This window comes from Camelus dromedarius, chromosome 2, assembly GCF_036321535.1.
Source record: "Camelus dromedarius isolate mCamDro1 chromosome 2, mCamDro1.pat, whole genome shotgun sequence".
In the NCBI taxonomy this organism is placed as follows: domain Eukaryota; kingdom Metazoa; phylum Chordata; class Mammalia; order Artiodactyla; family Camelidae; genus Camelus; species Camelus dromedarius.
In genome coordinates this window covers 50,892,902-50,912,702 of record NC_087437.1, presented here as the reverse complement: position 1 = coordinate 50,912,702, position 19,801 = coordinate 50,892,902, and the positions used below count along the sequence as shown (strand labels likewise).

Sequence of the window (19,801 nt, the reverse complement as noted above, 5' to 3'; positions counted from 1 at the left end):
CCACCACTGTCTCTCTCTCTCTCCCTCTTTTGACGTATTTGTTTTGCTTGTATTGTTTGTTTTCTGAGGGGAAGGTAATTAGGTTTCTTCATTGATTTCCAGTTGGAGGAGAAGGTACTGGGGATTGACCTATTGGGTGTTGAGCGTGCGCTCTACCACTTGAGCTACACCCTTCCCCCTCTTTGGATGTATTTGTTGAAGAAACTGAACTGGTTGTTTTGGAGAATTTCCCCCAGTCTGGGTTTTGCTGATTGTATTCCCATGGCATCATTCAGCATATTCCTCTTTTCCCTATGTTTCCTGTAAATTGCTGATTAAATCTGACACTTGATCAAGATTCAGTGAATGGATTTTTAAACTCAATACATTATGAACATTTTCCATATCATTTAATATTCTTCTACAACTTGCTTTCATAATGACCGTGGAGCTGTCAAAAATATGAATGTATTTTCATTTATTTACCTGGTCCCCTCTGTGGGTCACCTAGGTTGTTTCTAAATTTTTGCTACTACCTACAACTTCACTGATCAACCTCCTATTGACTAGTCACTTTCTGGCCTGATTTTACCGCCCTTCTGTTCTTCAGTTCCTGCGGATGGTGGATGCCTGTGCCAGCTTCCTCACAGAAGCCTTGAACCCAGAAAACTGTGTTGGAATACTGAGGCTGGCAGACACACACTCCTTGGACAGTCTAAAGAAGCAAGTTCAAAGTTACATCATCCAGAACTTTGTGCAGATTCTGAACTCCGAGGAGTTCCTTGAACTTCCCGTGGACACTCTGTACCACATCTTGAAGAGTGATGACCTTTATGTGACAGAGGAGTCTCAGGTGTTTGAGACTGTGATGAGCTGGGTCCGGCACAAACAGTCAGAACGGCTCTGCTTGCTTCCCTACATCCTGGAGAACGTGCGCTTGCCGCTTCTGGACCCGTGGTACTTTGTGGAGACGGTGGAAGCAGATCCTCTCATCAGGCAGTGCCCAGAGGTCTTCCCGTTGCTCCAGGAAGCCAGGATGTACCACCTTTCTGGCAATGAGGTGAGCTGATTTTGAGAGACACTGTATATAACTAGTGAAGTGAAGGATTATCAGACCTCACAAAGATAGAGGTGTGACTGGCTCACAAATCCTTAGGGCACTGAGGAGCAGATGCTATATGTTGATAGTTTCAGTCAGGCAGTTCTGTGGATTTCTGATCTGTAAGTTGGGGATGATACCACATTGTAAACAGCTACTGAGAGAATTAGGTGAGGTCTGGAAATCACCCAGCACTGTGCCTGGCTCATCCTTCCTCTTTCCAGTTGTGTAAGGGCGGGACTTTATTGGGGAGTTGTGCACATGAAGGCAGTGTGCCCTGTCCAGTCGCATCCCACAGGCTGCTCCTTCCCTGGTTTGCCCACTCAGGGGAAACCTTGAGTCTCTTGGGTCTACTCTGACATCACCTAGGTTCAGACTCATATTTCCTTCCTGAGTTTCTGAAAATTCCTCAAAACTCACCTTCCTGTCGCCCGTCTGGCCTCTGACCAGTTCATTCAGCAGCTGAATGATCTAAAACTCAAGCCTAATCATTTCGCTCCTGGGCTTAGCCTCTTCACTGGCTCCCCACCACTTTTAGGATAAAGCCCACACTTCTGCCTGAAATCCCAGAGCCTGGCCTCCTGCTTTGCTGTTCTAGTGTCATCTCCAACCTCTCTCTCCTGCCACATCCTAATGCACTGCTTGTCGTTCCCCAGAGTGGACTTGCTTTTTCAGCCTTCAGGCTAATGCGGGTGCTGTTCAAATGCCTTTTTCCTCTTCTTCATCTAGTTAACTTCTGCTCCAGCTTCAAAACTCAGTTCAAGCATCACTTTCTCTGGAGGCCCCTCTCATTCTCATAGCACCTGGTACATTGCTGTATCATAGCACCAACTACTGCGTGTTAACTATTGAATTTCTCATCAGTACATATATCTAGACTGGGAGCTTGTTGTGGCAGGAAGTGTGTCTCATTGGACTTTTCATCCAAACCCTAGGAGAGTCTCTGGTATATAGTAAGTGATTGGCTAGTATTTGCTGAGTGAATAAATGGGTACCAAGATGATGAATACACATATCGTTTGGATCTACCCAGTTCTCCTTAACACTTCCTAATGAAACATTCTATTTAGAACTTTATCAAGACAAGCATAAGTTTAGTGAGAGGAACAAAACAATCAGGAAGTAGTGCCATAGGGACACTTTGTTAAGTTTACATGAGCACCCACACATGTACACCAATGTACAACAGTTCTGGGGTTGGCTACCAAGCCTTCTTCATTAGGCCAGCGGTAGAAATCTTAACCAAAATACCTTAGAAATTGTCTTTCTGAGGCCCTTGGTTGCCTTCTCCTTTTCTGTATGTCTTTTTCTAGTTCTGTGTTGTCCGCAGATCCAGTGTCATTTATTTACAAACACTTCCTTAAATATTTGGTGGGATTTTTTAGTGATGCTATCAGAACCAGGAGTTTTCTTTGTGAGAAGGTTTTAAACTACAAATTGCATTTCTTTAATAGATATATAGATATAGGGGAGATATTCAGGTTATCGGTTTCTTCTAGAATGGTCTTTGGTAGTTTGTATCTTTCAAAGACTTTTTCCATTTCATAGACTTGCTGAACTTACTGGCATAGAGTTATCCATGGAATTCCCCTATCATTCTTTTTGATATCTGTAGAATCTGTAGTGATGACACATCTCTCTTTCCAGGTATTGGTAATTTGTGTCTCCTCTTCCCCCCCCTCCCCGATCATTTTGACCAGAGGTTTATCAATTTTATTGATTTTTCTCAAAGAACCAGCTCTGGTTTCACTTGATTTTCTCTATTGTTTTTATATTTTCTATTTCATTTATTTCTCCTTTTATCTCGATTAATTCCTTTCTTCTGCTTACTCTGGGTGTAATTACTTTCTTCTTTTTCTAGCTTCTTAAGGTAGAGGTTGAGGGCATTGATTTGAGACCTTTATTTTTTCTAATCTTGTCATTAGTACTATAAAATTTCCCCTAAGTGCTACTTTAACAGCATCCCGTATATTTTAATATGCTATGTTTTCATTTGTCACAAATAAATCCCAAACACCAATTGTATGCCAGATATGGCACCAGGGACCAAAAAACAGTGTCTGCCTTACTAAACTGATGGTCTTTCAGAGAAGATAGAACACTCAGCAAATGAAGGGTGATGAGTAGACTGATGGAGGAAGACCAGAAAACCACGTGGGTCCTGTGCTGGCTGTGTGGGTCACTGGCAGTGGCTCAGCACTGGGAAAGCCCTCATATTCTTGAAGACAAGTTCAAATCTCTGCAACTACTCTCAGTTTAGTATTTAAAGTACAGAATCTTGATCAACTATATTTCCAGCATTCTTGCTATTTCTGTTTCAGCTTCCATTTCCTAGCTCCCTGAAATGCAGGTGATAAAGGCTTTCCTCTTAAATAAAATGTCTCTACCATATCTTCTGCAAAATGAAATATCTGCTCTGCCTTTTATATTTGCAATGGGGTGGAAGAGGGGGAGTAGGATTATAAGCTTTGGATTTAGGAGGAGCGAGAATTCTGGTAACTGAAAAATTCTCCAGTGTCAGGAATTTGGGCTTGTAGTCAGGTGAATCTGGGCTTTAAACGTGACTGCCCAGTTTACCTACAGTGTGACCTTGGGCCAGTTACTTGGCTGCTCTAAGGCTCAATCCTGACTTGTAACATGGGGATGATAATACCTACCAACTGACAGAATTGTTCTGAGAATTAAATAAGATAATGAATGAGGTGAGTTAGCACAATGTCGGACACAGAGTAAGTGCCCCACAAATAAAGACTGTTCTTAATCTCCCTCAGTTCCTTTGTGCTGCTCTATCTCCCACAACCAAGGGTTTTCTTTCTCTGAGGCTAAAGTCTCTCTTTTCATTGTTTCCTGATTTTTTGCTGCCTTATTGCCTCATATCCTGTTCAGGGTACTTTCTGACCCTCATTTTATAACCTGGGTAACCGAACCAACCAATCACTGTGATCTCTGTGTTGGGTTTCATTGCCAGTTGATTCCCTGAAGCTCCCTATCTTCTCACTGCTTTTATGATCTTAGGTTTATTCCTGATGACACTGGTGTAAGCCTGAGGATACTCTGTGAATATGTTTCTCCTCCTAACCTTTATTTCCCAAACTTTAACCCTGCTTGTCCTATTATTATCTCTCCCTTTTAACCTTGTGCCTCCTCTAAGCTCATGGAGGTGGTGACAAAGGGAAATTTTAGAACCCTAAAAGCAAATGTCAATTTATATTTGATTTAGGAGTAGTAGCTGGTACCTTCAGTGGGAGAGGTCTTTTGGGCCAGAGAAAGTTACTCCTTCATTTCATTGCCACCCAAGTTTCCAGGAAGCAACTTGATCTATAACAAAGATTACTCTATGTGTGGTGTCTAGGAGGCTCACTCCTGAGGACAGAAGGGCAGAAACTCACCCTTGAGGACAGCTTTGTTGAAGCAGTATGGTTACTTCTGTTTGGTCCTCTTCTTAAAGCTCTGTGGACAATGAGTAGTCAGTAAGGTGCAACTGTTTGCTCTATTTTTAACAACTTGAAACCTGTTAGGCCTGATTATTGCATGCAGTTCATTGGCAAACAGTTCCCTGTGTCTGCAATGAACTTGCACATCTCTGACTTCAGATTGGCACTTGTCATGCTTTTGGGGTTAATATTTTGCAAAGTATAGCAGAACTTACAATTTGGTAATGGTGCCACCACTTGGCAGTTCTGTGGTGCCGAGTTACAAGGCAGGTCTCAATACCCAGCCAATGCCATCAACTAGATGACTGAATCAGTTATCTATTGCTGTGCAATGAATTATCCCAAAACAGCAGTTTTAAACAACAAATGTTTATTATTAAACAGGTGTCAGGAGTCTAGGAGTGATTTAGGTGGGTGGTTCTGGCTCAGAGTCCCTTCTGAAGCTACTATTGGCTGGGGCTGCAGTCATCTCAAAGCTCAAGGTGGGCTGGAGAACTCTTCCAGGCTCACTCCCATGATTATAGACAGGTGTCACTTCCTTGTTAGTTGTTGGCTGGAAGCATCTCCACAGCAGCTGGTTTCTCCCAGAGCAAATGACCCAAGAAAGACAGAGAGCCATCAAGATGGAAGCCGTAGCACCTTCATAACTTAATTTCAGAAGTAGTTTATTGTCACTACTGTATTCTACTGGCATAGAGACTGACCCAGGAACAATGTGGAGGGAACAACATAGGATGTAAATGTCAGGAAGTGGGGATTGCTGGAGCCATTGTGGAGGCTGCTTACCACAATGATCTAGACTGGAAAAAATCTTTATCAGGTTCTGGGTTACCTAGCTTGCCCATTCACTCATTCATTCATTCAGCCAACATTTATGGAAACTCACAATCTCCAGGCACTGTTCTTGGTGCTGAGAATCCATTAATGAAAAGGGCTGTTCCTTACATCAGGGATATTAGAGTACGTTACATGGAGAGTGAAAAGTGCTGTGATGTGGGGAAATTCAAGACTGTGGTAACATGTGTGAAAAGGCAAGAATGGCTTCCTGGACAAAAGAACAAAGTGACATTGAAAATAATGTCAAATGGCTTACAGGGTAAGTGGTGGGGAAGTGATGTGGGAAACTGAGGGCAGATACTATGGGGAGATCCAGAAAGCAGACAGGAATGCAGAGGTCCAGTTGGTGGGAGGAGAGTCTTCCGTGAGCCAGGACTCAGGACCAGGATGCCAGCCCCAGGAGATGGAGTAAGATCATGGCTAGTCTGGTCTCCTGCTAGTCAGCAGGCTATTGATGCAGGGGAGCAGGCATTGTGAATAAGATGGGGGCTTCAGAGGAGAGGCCGAGGCCTGGCTCTTGGAACTCGAGTAAGGATCGCAGGGAACCAGTTCTGGGAATTTAGTGCTGCCCTCTAGGCATCACTCTACAATCCCTAAATACCCCCTGAAGGAGGACCAGATTGGTGCTGGAGGTTGTACCTTAGCTGTCAGGAAGGGAGGTTTCAGGGCAGGAACCAGGGCTGGTAGCTGGGAGTAGAAATCACAGAGTGGCAAAGTTTGTCTTTGATGCCAACTCATTGCTCAGTCCTCTCCTACCAGCTTGGTATTCTCAGAGTGCCTCCATCTTCCAGACTACCCCTCCCACCCTTGCCTCGCCTTTCTGCTGTCAGTGCCCTCAGGCCCAGCCCATTGCCCAGGATTTGTCCTGCCACACACATCCCCACTCCTTTTAGCTGACCCACAAAGGACAGCCCTGCCACAGACTTTACGGCCACGGTCCAGCCTCAAGAATTGAGGATGCAAAATTTACTGTATCTGATTCTTTGATTCTTATTGGAAAATAGAGATTGAGTGTTAGCTGGTCTGATTACATGTGACCTTTTATTGGATTCACCAACTATGGGCTCAGTCTTTGCAACTGTAACCTGTTTGTCACCATCTATGGGCAAGACCAAAATTCCACAGTCTGTGTTAGGTCAGATTAACCTTGTAGGAAAAAGTAACTGCTTTGGCCATGTGGGAAATGGGTGCTGCCTCTCTGTCTCCCATCAGCACACCTGTGGAACCTTCCCCATCAAGCCCAAGGATGGATGGAACCAGGAGGAGGGCAACTCTCACTTTTCCTTAATAATGTCAGTATGACACCTCCCATTGCTCCTACCACCGTGACTAGCTATTGAAGGCCGTGTGTGTGCCAGGTGCTCTGCTTGTCCCTCATGAATGCGCAGATGACCTGGTGCCATAGGAGTGATTATAGGCCTTTACAGAAATTGTGTTGCTTCTCCAAGGTCACATGACCACAGGTGATGGAAGCAGCATGGAACTCTGGTGTATTGGACTCCAAATCTCTGCTTTTTCATTTGAGTTCAGATATCTGTGGTGTGGATTTCTTCACTTGTCCAAGACTCCAAAGGGTCAATACTTGATGTTGGTACCCAGTCCCCCAACCTCCCTGCCACATGCTGCTCCCTTTTGGTTCTTTTCTCCTAAGTCTCTGGATGCTCTTGTGTGCGTGCTGTCAGAACTTCTCTTCCAGAAGAAGCCTGGTAGTGAACAAAGTCTGGGATTTCAAGAAATTGGAACCAAGGGGGAGTGGAAGGTGGCCAGAATGAAGTTCCAGGATTCAGTGCTTCTGACCAGGCTAGAGGGAAGAAGCAGGAAGTATATTTGATGGTAGACAGACTTGAACTTCTTAAAAAGTAGCAAAATCTACAACAGACAATCTTTATTGAGTACCTTTCTACATCAGGCCCGGTGCCAAGCACACTAAGTATATTATCATTTAATCCTCATGACAAACTATGAGGTTGTTACCACTAAAATCTCCTTTCTACAGATGATGAAACTGAGGCTCAAGGAGGTGAAGTCACATGGTCAGACGGTAGCAGAATTGGGAATTGGGCTCTGCTTCTCTGGCTCCAGAGCCTGAGCTCCAAACCACTGTGCCATTCTGCCTTTATGGACTCCCATTGGTTTTCCAGATCATTTCAGAGCGCACCAAGCCCAGGATGCATGAGTTCCAGTCTGAGGTGTTTATGATCATCGGTGGCTGCACAAAGGACGAACGGTTTGTGGCAGAGGTAACCTGCCTGGACCCCCTGAGGCGCAGCCGCCTGGAGGTGGCCAAGCTGCCCATGACAGAGCACGAGCTGGACAGTGAGAATAAGAAGTGGGTGGAATTTGCATGCGTGACATTAAAAAATGAGGTCTACATCTCAGGTAAGCAGGAGCCACATGATGCCTAAGCCTAAGCCAGCCCCCAAAGGCACGACGTGTTTTCCTGAGTGAGAGCCAGGCAACCATCCTAGAAGAATTACTGTGGATGACACTGAGCTAGCAACGACTGGGTCAGGATATGGAAACCAAGAGCTCAGGTGGTCTTATCGTGCAGAATGAGTTATTACTGAGTGAACCCTAACCCTTGGGCAGTATCGTACTAGGAACTGGGGGTGCAGGCAGACAGGCTCAGGCCTTCGTGGAAAAGGAAGAAGGAAAGTGATACTGGAGTTTATTCAGTGTCTGCTAAAGGCATCGGACACTAAGCTAGGCACTGGGAATGCAGTAATGAATCAGAACGTCTGCTCTTCCCTCCAAATCTGACTCTTCCCCTCAAGTTTATTGAATCTTGCTTTCGGATGTTCCAGTAGCACCCAGCACTTTTTCGTTGCTTAATTATTTATGACTACTCTATGCCTCTTTCCCATTAGTCATTAAATTCCATGGGTCAACTCTGTATTCCCAATACCTAGCACTTTGTCTGGCCACATAGTAAATGCTCAGTAAATATCTATTAAATAACACAGTGTCTACCATCCTCTCAGCATGGTAGGTGAATTTATACTTTGGTAGCATTTATTCATTTGCCTTTCACATCAACTCTGTAAGGTAGGTGATTTTAATCTCTAGGTTACAAAGGGAGAACACTGAGGTTCAGAAAGGTATGGGACGTACCTTAGGTCACACACTAGTAAGTGTCAGGTAGGATTCCAATCCAGGTTCTCCAAGTCTCGTGCTTTCCCCATGACATCAAAAGCCACCCAGCTCTTCCTGAGGCACCAAGCAAAAAGACAAATATCCTTCCCCTCTCTTGGAGGCTTTCTCTCATCTGAACTTATTTGGAGAAGAGCTTCTTCCCAGAGCTGGGCTCCTCCAAAATAAAGGGCAGGTCAGTTCTTCTTTGAATATATTAATACCATAGATTAGGTTTTAGCTTTCTTTTATCTTGTAGAAATATTTTTGATATTTGTGGAAGATTCAAGCAATATGGGGAGCATAAAGTAAAATATGGCAGTTTCTCTGTGCATTTACAATCCTGTATGTCTTAATTTTTTCACCAAAATAATTTTATTTTGTCTTAGAGTAAATAATGTCCGCTGCTGTAACAAATTCTAAATCTCAATGAATCACCACAATAGTATGTGGGGGTTGGGGGAATGGACCTGCTCCATTCAGTCATTCAGGGACCCACACCCCTTCTATATGATGATGTGGCTATTTCCACAGGTGGCCTTCAAGCTTGAAGCATTTGAGGAAAAGAGAGAAACTGAATAAGTTGAGAAGGCACACCTGCTCACAACAGCCTCAGCCCGGATCTGAGGCATTGGTTCTGCTCACATTCTATTGGCGAAAACCAGCCACCTGCCCTCTCTCCCCCCACCACCCACCATGCAGCCAGGCTGGGAAATGTAGTTTAGCATGTGCCCAGGAGGAAAAGCCAGGTTTGGTCCATCTTTGCCACAAACACTACACATGTTATTTTATTCTACAGCTTATCACTCCCCCATCTTCAATTAGTTGTTGCCTTTTAAAAAGTGATACAAGCAACACATGAAAGTATGTTTGTTATACACAGTTAAATCAACAGAAATGTGTATTCAATTAACAGTATATTCTGGACGTCATTACATGTTGGTATAATGGATCTATTATATGTGTTAAGTGACACAACACATGTAAAGCACACCACGATCCCAAGTGCATGGTGAGAGCTCAGCAGTGATAGTTGTCATTCTCAGTATTGTGAGCATCTTTATTTCACTCTTTCACCAGCTGCAGGGCTGTCTATTGAATGAATGAATTATGATTGTTTTTACCTTTTATTTTCCCACTTTTCAGTATAGTGCAGTAGGCATTTTAATACACATATATTTATGAAATTTTGCTGCTATGTGGAGAGATTCCTGGAAGTGGTCACAAGATATGTAAATTTACAATTTTTGTAGATATTGCTAAATTGTCCTTCAAAAACTTTGTACCAATTTACAATTCAGCCAATGATGAATGACAGTGTCCATTTTTACAGCCTTGTTAGCATTTTTTATTATCAGTCAATTACATTTCTAATAGACTAGAATGTTTAAATTTACACTCTTGGATTGTTATTGAGGTTGAGGATATTTTCATACACATATTACTTAAATGTATCTTTTTTTTTGTTTTGTTAAATTGTTGGTTCCTACACTTTGTTTTTCTATTGGTTGTTTGTCTTTTTCCTATTACTTTTTTAGTATCCTTATTATATATCCTTTGCAATTTGTGTAGAAAATACTTTCTCTCAAGCAGTGATTGTCTTTTAAATTTGATTTATATTTTGTGTAGTAACTTTCTTTTCTATATGATTCTAGGTTTCATGTTATGTTTAGAAAGACCCTCCCCAACCCGAGATCATTAACATCTTATTCTATATATTCTCCAATTACTTTTATAGCATTTACATTTACATTTTAAGTGTAATGTGAAATAGGGATCTAACTTTTCTCTAAATAAATAGCCAGTTGTTCCACTGCCATTTATTCAATAATCTCTATATCATTTAGTCTGTTTCTGTACTCTTGTTTTTAATTGTTCAGTTTGTCTCATCTTACGCTAGAACCACAGCATTTTTATTATCATAGCTTTTTAGTATATTTTGATATTTGCTAGGGAAAGCTCTCTGACTCATTCTTCTTTTTCAAAAGTTCCTTAAAATGTTTCCAAATTTACCCTTCCAAATGAAATTTAGAATGGTCATTTCACATCCTGAAATCCATGAAAATTCCTGAAGGCACATAATATATAGATTAACTTGGGGAGGCTTGATATCTTTACAGTAACCTGTTTTCTCATCTATGTATACAATATGCCTGCCCAGCTAATCAGGTCTTCTTTTATATCCTGGAGTAAAAATGTAGGGTTTTTTTTCCTTTTTAGTAAAGTTTGCATACATTTCTTTGAAAATGTGTAGTTATTTTATGAATTTGGACACTACCTAAATGAGATCAATATCACAGTGTTTTGAAGGCACAAACCTCTAAAAGATACCCCCCCCACACAAATATGAACAAAAAAAATCACAGAAGAGGAAGACCTTCAGTCTCCCTAGTAGCTGGGGAAAACCGAACTATGACACCTTTGTCTCCATCAGGCTATAAAACAAAACCAACCAAACAACAACAAAAATCCCTCCTAATATTCTTTGTGAGTCGGGTATGGGGAGAGGTCTTCGGAAGGCTCTTCGGCAGCGCCTGTAAAACCTCAAGATGTGCACGACCTTGACCTAGGAATCCCACTTCTGGGCTTTACCTTTGAGAAACACTTACCCAAGACAGAGTGTCATCAGTGATGTTCATTTCCACACTAGTGCACATTTTTAACTCTGAAAAGTACATCTTTTAAGAAGTTTGTAGTACTCTGTGCTGATGGGGAAATGGAAACAAAAGGTCATTAAAATATTTTATTAAAGTCACTAAAAGTCAGTTCTCCTTCATCTTGGTCTCTTTCTCTAACTGAATTATGTATTTTCTGTTTATTGGGTTTTCTTAAAAAAAAAATTTACCAGCTCACTCTCAAGTGATCTATTGTGAGCATCTCATTCTTTTCTGATAGAAATGGTTTTAAAACAGGACAAACTCTACTTATGTTTTCATATAGATCAGAGATATGAACCAAGAGAATTTTGTAAGATTTAGTGGTGATTTATCCAGGTTTGTATTTGTTTAAATAAATAAGCAAACATAGAACTTAAACTGCTTTGTAATTTGCCTGCTGGTCAAGGCCCTACTGTCCCCACCTGCAATGGTCCAACTTTACCTGTCCTGCCTAACTTCCCACCCCTCAACCACACAAATACTGAGTCCAGGCCACTGTTCGCCCTGACTCATCCAGGCAGACTTGGGTGCCACTTCCCTGAAGCCTCCTCTGAACGCTCACAGCACAGAGGTGACACATGACAGCCGGGTGCATGATTCACCCCGGCCTCACACTGTCTCTCCCTGTTTCCCTGTGTTGGCTCTATCTCCCCAACCACACCACAGACACTTTCCAGATTTCTTTTGTCTGGGAAGTAGGGGTGGGGTGCTGGCCTGAGGGTTTAGCACTTTCGGGCCTGTGGGAAATTATGAGAGAAGCTGTATTTCTGACACATCTGGTAGTTTCTTAAATGTTCTGTCTGTTTTCTAGGTGGCAAAGAAACACAGCACGATGTTTGGAAGTATAACTCTTCAATCAACAAGTGGATTCAAATTGAGTACTTGAACATAGGCCGCTGGAGGCATAAGATGGTGGTGCTGGGGGGCAAGGTCTACGTGATTGGAGGTTTTGACGGTTTGCAGAGGATCAACAATGTGGAGACCTACGACCCCTTCCACAACTGCTGGTCAGAGGTATGGGTTACTAGCATGAGTAACTCAGTATTACTGGTTCAAAACTTTACAGAAAGGTATCAGCCAGCGTAGGCATATGGCTTTCTGAGCTCTCTGCTCCCACTGAGAACATTTTTGGTGGCTCTGAGCTTCCCTTCTTATAAGAGCCATTGATTCAGCATTGCTGATCAAATCACAGAAGTGACTTCCTTCTAGCTGGGGGAGCTCTGTGTGGGTACCAGTCCTATCCTGGCCAGAACCCCAGATGTGGAGGAGAGGCTTGATCCTACATGTCTGCATGTCTTGGCCCAGAGTCTCGTCTCCTCCAACGCCATCTGCCCTTATCTTCTCCACTCTGGGCACACAGGGATCTCTTGACGACACTGTTCATTGAACCCAGAGTCTTTTGGTAGTATTTAGAAGTCAGCTCTTATTTATTGCCTAGTAATGATGAACCATTTATATGCTTGTATGCAAGACTTTAGCAATGCAACCTCAGGTATATATCACACCCAGGAAAAGGTAAAGCATTGCTGATCAATGGGCATAAAGTTACAGTTATGCAAGACGAATCGGCTCTGGAGATCTGTGATACAATATTGTGCCTATAGATAGTGATACTGTATTTTACACTTAAAATTTTGTTAAGAGGGTAGTTCTCATGTTAAGTGCCCTTACCACACACTCAGATAAGGTGACCTCACTTCCTGTATTTCCAGATTATTCCCGATTTCAAATTTCCTTTCTTCTTATCAGATTATATGTCAGAGCATGTTCCAGCTTTGGGGAGTGTTAAATGTGGTCATCACAGGCACAAGCAAATGTAGCCAGGTCATGATGGCATCTGGCCAAGATCTGTTAACCTGAAAAGAACTTTATAGGGAGCCCTTAGCATTTTGGGGGCTGTGCCCAGGATCTTCTCAGTTCAAGTCCCACCACAAAGTTTCTCCACGACCTAAGAGTGTCATGTGAATGGGTAAGAGGCTCTTGAGAGTCCCCTTTAGTACCCTTGGGTTCACAGGGTAGAAGCACAAATCTGGTTTAATCCCCAAATCTGTATGTTGTCCCAGAGTGGGAGAGTCTGCTTACCTGTGGCCACCTGAACCCCTTACACCAGCTTGTCTTCCTAGCTGTAAGCTCCAGGGACAATGCCCAGCACATAGCATGTACTAAGTACATATTTTTTGAATGAAGGAACACATGAATAAATATGAATGTATGTTTGAGAAAGCATCCTCCTCCAACACTGGCTGGTTTCGGCTGTATAAACAATTATTCGTGTCTGCCCTTCTTCTCCCCTGAGAGCTGGACTCTGGGAGAAGCAGGATAGAAACATCTGGGGCCTGGAGGGAGGGTGGGAAATGTGTGCTTTGATCCTCTGTGTCTTAAGGGGAGTCAAGCCCACAGGCCTTGTGACTTCAGGCAAAGGATGCTGAGGCTTGTGTCCCCTGGCTCCTGGCCTGTGTCCTGTGAGCCACTGCAGCTATCTGTGCAGTGTGATTGACAGCTTCTCCCGGTGCCCTGTGCCTCTGCAGGCTGCGCCCCTCCTCGTCCATGTCAGTTCCTTCGCAGCCACCAGCCATAAGAAGAAGCTCTATGTGATTGGGGGAGGGCCCAATGGGAAACTGGCCACAGACAAGACTCAGTGTTATGACCCTTCAACCAATAAGTGGAATTTAAAGTCGGCCATGCCGGTAGAGGCTAAATGCATCAATGCAGTGAGTTTCCGGGATCGCATCTATGTGGTGGGTAAGTGAGTGAACGGCTTCTTATTAAACCAAGGTCCCCTACCCATGCAGCCATGCAGATAGCACACAAGCCCCTCCTGGGAACTCTCAAATTCCTGGGTGATGTGGATGGGGTTGAAAAGAAAGAGAAGATGGGATTGGTCCAGACTTTGGTGGAACTTACTTTGCAACCCTGGAGGCAGAAGCAACCCACATTTAGGAGACATACAAAGCAGATGGATAATGGGGCCTAGGGGAGGAGCCAGAAGTTACTATGGGAACAAAGTGTGTTGTAAGTATTGGTAATGCACAGAAATTGAAATGTGCACAGTATAAGTGCCCAAAAAATGGTAGCTATTATTATTTCTTACTTTGTGTTCATGGGAATTTTGTTCTCCCCAGTTGCTTTTGGGACTGTGAAAAGTTACATTTAGCCAGAAGGAAAGCCTGACTAGTTGGCATGTAATTGTTAAGGATTTTGCATCTCAACCCTGACTACTTAGTAGAATAATCTATGGAGTTCTTTACAAAAACATGGGTCACTGAGCCTTGCTCCAGACCAACGATATCAGAATGAGAAGGAGGACACTGACCAACAGTGCACGGTATTTTTAATGTGTAAGTGATGTTAATGTGCAGCCAGGAGAAAGAACTACTGATTAAGGAAATACCAACAATAAATAACTTCAGCAAGTAAGAGCTAATCAGAGAAGGCTTCCTGGAGGTAAAACATGGGAACAGATTAAGGAAAAACTGCTTCTCTCCCTTGCTCCAGGTTTCTGGTATGTTTATGGTCAGTCTTGTGATGCTGCTTCAAGGTCTAAACTCAAGACGGGTAATTTGGGCTGGTGTCCCAGATCATGCTCAGTCTACAAAGAGATGCTTCCACCTCTAGTCACTGCCACATATATCAACACAATGCAAGATTTCTATGTACCAGGGCTTCTGCCAGATGCTTTATGTGCATGGTCCGAATTTCTTATGGTCTTGGTGCTCATGATTACAGATCAAAAAGTGGCAGAGCTGGGATTGTGAGCCAGGTCTACCTCCTGCACCAGGTGGTATCTTCTCCAGGGAGCAGTATTATGGTACACTTTGGCAGCCAGGTGAAGCCAGGTTAGCGCCTGGCTGCAGAGTTTAAAAGGCACTGTGAAGTGTTTCCAGCATGAGAATTCCTGCCCCTGGTTATCCATTATGGCTTTCTGGAGAGCCATGAATCTATTCTTTCTATTGGCAAGACGGTAGACGTGACCTAACCAGAAGTAGGATTTCAGTGGTTAACGGGGAAGAAAACCAGTAGAACAGTGAGATGCCCACGTTGTTTCCCTTCCTCTTCAGGAGGGGCCATGAGAGCGCTGTACGCCTACAGCCCTCTGGAGGACAGCTGGTGCCTGGTGACCCAGCTCAGCCACGAGAGGGCGAGCTGCGGCATCGCGCCCTGCAACAACCGGCTCTACATCACCGGCGGGCGGGACGAGAAGAACGAGGTCATCGCCACGGTGCTGTGCTGGGACCCCGAGGCCCAGAAACTGACGGAGGAGTGCGTCCTGCCCCGAGGGGTGTCGCACCACGGCAGCGTCACCATCAGGAAGTCGTACACCCACATCCGGAGGATCGTGCCGGGAGCCGTGTCGGTCTGACAGCGGGAGCGCGGAGGGCGGAGCCACACGGGGAGCTGGACTGCGCGGGGGCCCTTCCTCGCTCTCCTCCGCTCCAGCAGCAAGCAGGGCTCCCGTTACAGGCCGCACGTACAGCAGGGGCTCCCGCGGCTCCCCATGGGCGCTCCTTGGAAGTCAAAGATTTGGGACACTTGACACCAGCCAGGAGTGTTTGCGAGACCTACCTCAGGAGAGAAAAAGAGTAAGACTTAACATTCAGGCCACACCTGTCCCATGCCAGGTTCTGTGCCAGGCAGTTTTACATATCAGTGCCTTTACTATCATAATGACTTGGTACCTGGATGTTACCGCTCTTGTTTTACAGGTGAGGAAACCGAGTTTAAGAGAGCCTAAGTGATTTGCCCCTAGTCACTCAAGTCAGAAGTAAATCCGGAGTCTAAACCTAGGTCTTTCATTGTCAAAGTTAGCGCAGGTTCTGTGATGCTGTCTCAGAGCAGGAAAAACAAACAAACAGCTCTCTGTTGTTGTTGTTCTGACAAGATTGCTAAAGGATTCACTCAGCAAGGCAGGGAAATAAAGGAAATGTTTCTTTTTTCTTTCCTTTTTTTCCGTATATTTAAACCATACGGGATCTTTGGTGTTAGAGCTTTTGGCTCCTTGTCAAGAATGTCTCATAGGTTTTTCCATCTGACAGTTCTGGGGAGATGGGTCTGGGAAGACCTGTTTGCTAAGAAAGATATAAAAGATTTCTGTCCTCCACCATCAAAAGCCTGTGTTTCTTTTGATTACAGGGGGCCCATTTTGGACTGGAACTGTCACTTTTAGAAAGAATTGTACCTTCAGCACAGTCCAGTGCCCTGGCCTCTTAATGTCCAACAGTTGTATTGTAATGTAGAAAAGATTTTTCCAGAGGCTCAGAATGCCATTTTTTTTTTTTTAAAAAGGTAGACATCCTTACATTGCCGGCCACTGAGGAATGACTGACTGTTTTTGACAGTATACTTTCTACTTTTTAGACAGTGATTTGGGTTCATGTCTCTAGGACCCCACCCTCCTGGAACTTTCATTTTCAGGATCCTTTTCAGCCCTTTTTTGTTTGTTTCTGGATCGGCTTGCACAATTTTGACACAAAGAACAGAGTCTTTTCTTCAGTCTAAGAGACAGAGCTTTAAAATGAGCTCACTGGAAATTCATCCTAATCCCCCAACTGGGGAAACAGATTAAGAGATCCTGTTTCATACGCTGTACTTAAAAAGCAACAACAATGGCAACAACATAGTAACTGCATTACCCAATGTCCTTTATTTTCCTCATATGATTTCACATCTCTTTATAGAGTTTTCTTTCATGTCAGATGTGCCCTGTTGTGCTTGTACTTCTCAGCAGTTTGGGAAGGTAGAGGTATTAGGATTGATAGTGAATTTCATTTTCATAGAAAAGTTTCGGTTAGAAGGAGCTACAATTCAGAGGAGCTACAGTTCACTTGGAAAACTGCAAGTGAGGTTTCTATTTATGCTTACTTAGCTCATTGAGGATAAATATAAATGCATGCTGGTGTGTGAAAAGCTCTGTGCCTTAGGGTCAGGTGTGACAGTTCCACTCCCTGCTATGAAAAATGAGATGGGAAAATACAGACAGATTTGTGGACATTTAGAAACACACCTCACTTACTCATGAACACTGATAACCTTAACAAAGCTCTCAACTGAAACCATTAATCTACTTCAATTCAGCAAACATTCCAGGAGTTTATGTTTGGCAGGCCTTGGGGACACCAAAGAATAAAACAAATCTCTACCCTAGAAATGCTCAATAAACAGGTAAACAGGCCACTGGTCAATGTTATAAATTTTCTTTTCATCAAGGAAGAGAAAAATGAGATGTATATGAAGTTATGAGATTGCATCTGGGTCTTTATTGTCCTTCCAAATGGTCTCCTTAGGGAGCTGTGCTCTTAGGTCAATGATGTGGCTGTTGTTTACATGTTTGTCTTTCTTTGGGATCACCTGCAGAAACCATTTATGAGCCACAGGAGAAGTCAGTCCTATTTCAAAGAAGCTTCAGGAGAGAACTTTCAAAGAGGAAATCCAGTGACAGCATCATTGGGGTACACAGCCTCCCCTCAGAAAGACAGAGCTCCTTATCCTGGTGGTCATTTGATTAGAGCAATTGGCAAATTTTGAGCCTGTCAGCAAGTCAACCCTATGCTGGATAAGTGAGGATTTAGGATGTCTGTGTTGTAAACCTGATTCTCACTACAGGGGTTCTCAATAATGGCATGGGTTAGCAGACAGATACACCTACTAAGAAGATCCAGAATTCTGCACTTGAAGGTGCCAGTCTGTAATTTTTAGGGAAAGAAAAAAGCTCATGTCATTTTTGGGAAACTTTATATCAACAGGATTTAGGTTTCTAGGCACAAGCCAGGGATGGAAGCTCTTAAAATCTAATTTCCATTCTCAGACGAACAAACAATCAAACAAGTGGCAGAAAGTTCACTGTCATAAGCCAGACTACCAGCAGGGAGATGAGGCAAGTTGGTGCCCAATGAGCTGGAGACAAAAGGCCCTGGGACTCAGGCAGGGCATGTGGGATGTCCTGACACAGCAGGCTGGACTTTGAAGCAGGTCCTCTGAGTGGATAGAGCACCCCTGGCTGGGAGGAAGAGAATGAGGTAGGAGGGGGACGAAGCCAGGTTTAAGGACACAAGTCTAGAAAATGATGTCATGGGCCCTGGAGTTTGTGAGCATGCCTCCATTCTCAAGAATGGAAGGGGAGCATGAGGAATGGGGGTTCCAGATAAGTGAGTTCCAGGAGGGAACCCACTTCTTAGAAGTGAGGCAAAGTCAGAGCAGGACTAGCAGTCAGACCCATTGGCCTGGGGCCTTTGAGCTTCTTGCTGGGTCTCCTATCTTACTGAAATGAGAGAGTGTGGCCCAGAGGCTCTACAGAGTTGGAACTTATAGGGGAGGTTAAGGGACCCTAGTTGCCAAAGCTGGTCTGAAATGGATGAGAAGCTAAACTCACCCAAACATCAACAGATAAGTGTTCTCTTAGCTTTCATCACGTCCTGCACACACTGGCTTGAGGAAACACACATGCACACACAGCCCTTGAACTCAAGCAAACTGTGTTCTCAGGGAAATGCAAATGTCATTTGCTTATAGCTGTGAAAGTATAGCTTTGCTATTTATAAAATCCTTGAGGTACTGTTGTTACTTACGTAACCTATTTGATTTTGAAAAAGAAAGGACTCAGTACAATTTTCAAAGTGGGTAAACACCATTGGAATTTCTTATATAAAGTCCTGACTTGGTGTTGCAAATCTTTTTTTCCCTTGGAATCTGATCTGGGTGTTGTATTAGATCTTACAATTTGAAGAGCCAACCTTCATGGAATTCACAAATATCTCAGTCGTGGCTACAGCAAAACCAATTTTGACAGGTTAGATTGTCATATTGATGGGTAAAATTAATCAACATTTAGTTAACCAAATCCTTTAAGCATTTTTGGTTATACAAGGTTGTATTTTCCTTTCAAGTGATCAAACTAAATGTATTGTTTATAGGTAAAAACACAAAGTTTTAATTTATTCAATAAAATATGTGTGATTAGATAAGAATATATTGTATATAATTACTAGGTGAATTTTTTTTTGCTTGGCTTGGTCAATATGAATAACTGGTATCTGAAGAGAAATTAATTCAGGAAGGGAAAACTTGAAACATTTTAAGTGATTCAAGAGGGTTTAGATAAACTTATAGGCTAAAATTAATAGGATTTGGTTCACAGAATGGCAAAAAATACACCTTTTCCCTTCCTAACACCTCATTGCCTCACTGAGCCAGCAATTACCAATCCATTTGCAAACTGTGACTCTCCTCCTGCCTGGCCTGATGCCTTCCTACAGGAGGCATTTTTGTTTCTAGTCTGACCTCCCAGCCTTGCCTCCACCAAGATCACTGTGTTGTTTCTGCAGCCCTAACCGACCTGTGCTTCTCAAATCAGGACACGTGGAACTGGGCATCTGAGCCTGAGAGCTGTGACTCTGAGCACCAGAAAACTTGTCATCATTTAGTTTGAATTTCAATGTAAAGATCCTATGCAATTGAAAAGAAAAATCTGAGACTTTAAAGAAATGTGGGGTCACATGAATTGCTTTAGTCCTGGGCCTCCCTACAGTTAGAAATTCTTAGCTCTGTCTTAGGAATTCTGGGCAGAAAACCTTGGGAAGCACAGCCCCGTCTCAGAGGTGGGAAGTTAATCCTGGGCCATTGATCTGGCAGCCAGTGCTCCAGTGAGAATCAGACTGGGGGTTTGCCCTTAA

General features: G+C 43.4%; 1 protein-coding gene across 2 annotated transcripts in view; it reads left to right on the top strand.

Annotated features, from left to right (window-relative positions):
- KLHL6 (kelch like family member 6) overlaps positions 1–19,096 on the top strand; it is a 56,081-nt gene extending 36,985 nt beyond the window's left edge. For both annotated transcript variants that reach the window (XM_010976213.3, XM_064493250.1), the window contains 5 exons: positions 590–1,039; positions 7,491–7,728; positions 11,947–12,149; positions 13,664–13,877; positions 15,194–19,096. In XM_010976213.3, the coding sequence (XP_010974515.1) occupies positions 590–1,039; positions 7,491–7,728; positions 11,947–12,149; positions 13,664–13,877; positions 15,194–15,495 (1,407 nt within the window). In that variant the 3' untranslated portion in view covers positions 15,496–19,096. The remainder of the gene's footprint in view (positions 1–589; positions 1,040–7,490; positions 7,729–11,946; positions 12,150–13,663; positions 13,878–15,193) is intronic.
- Positions 19,097–19,801: the final 705 nt, after the last annotated feature.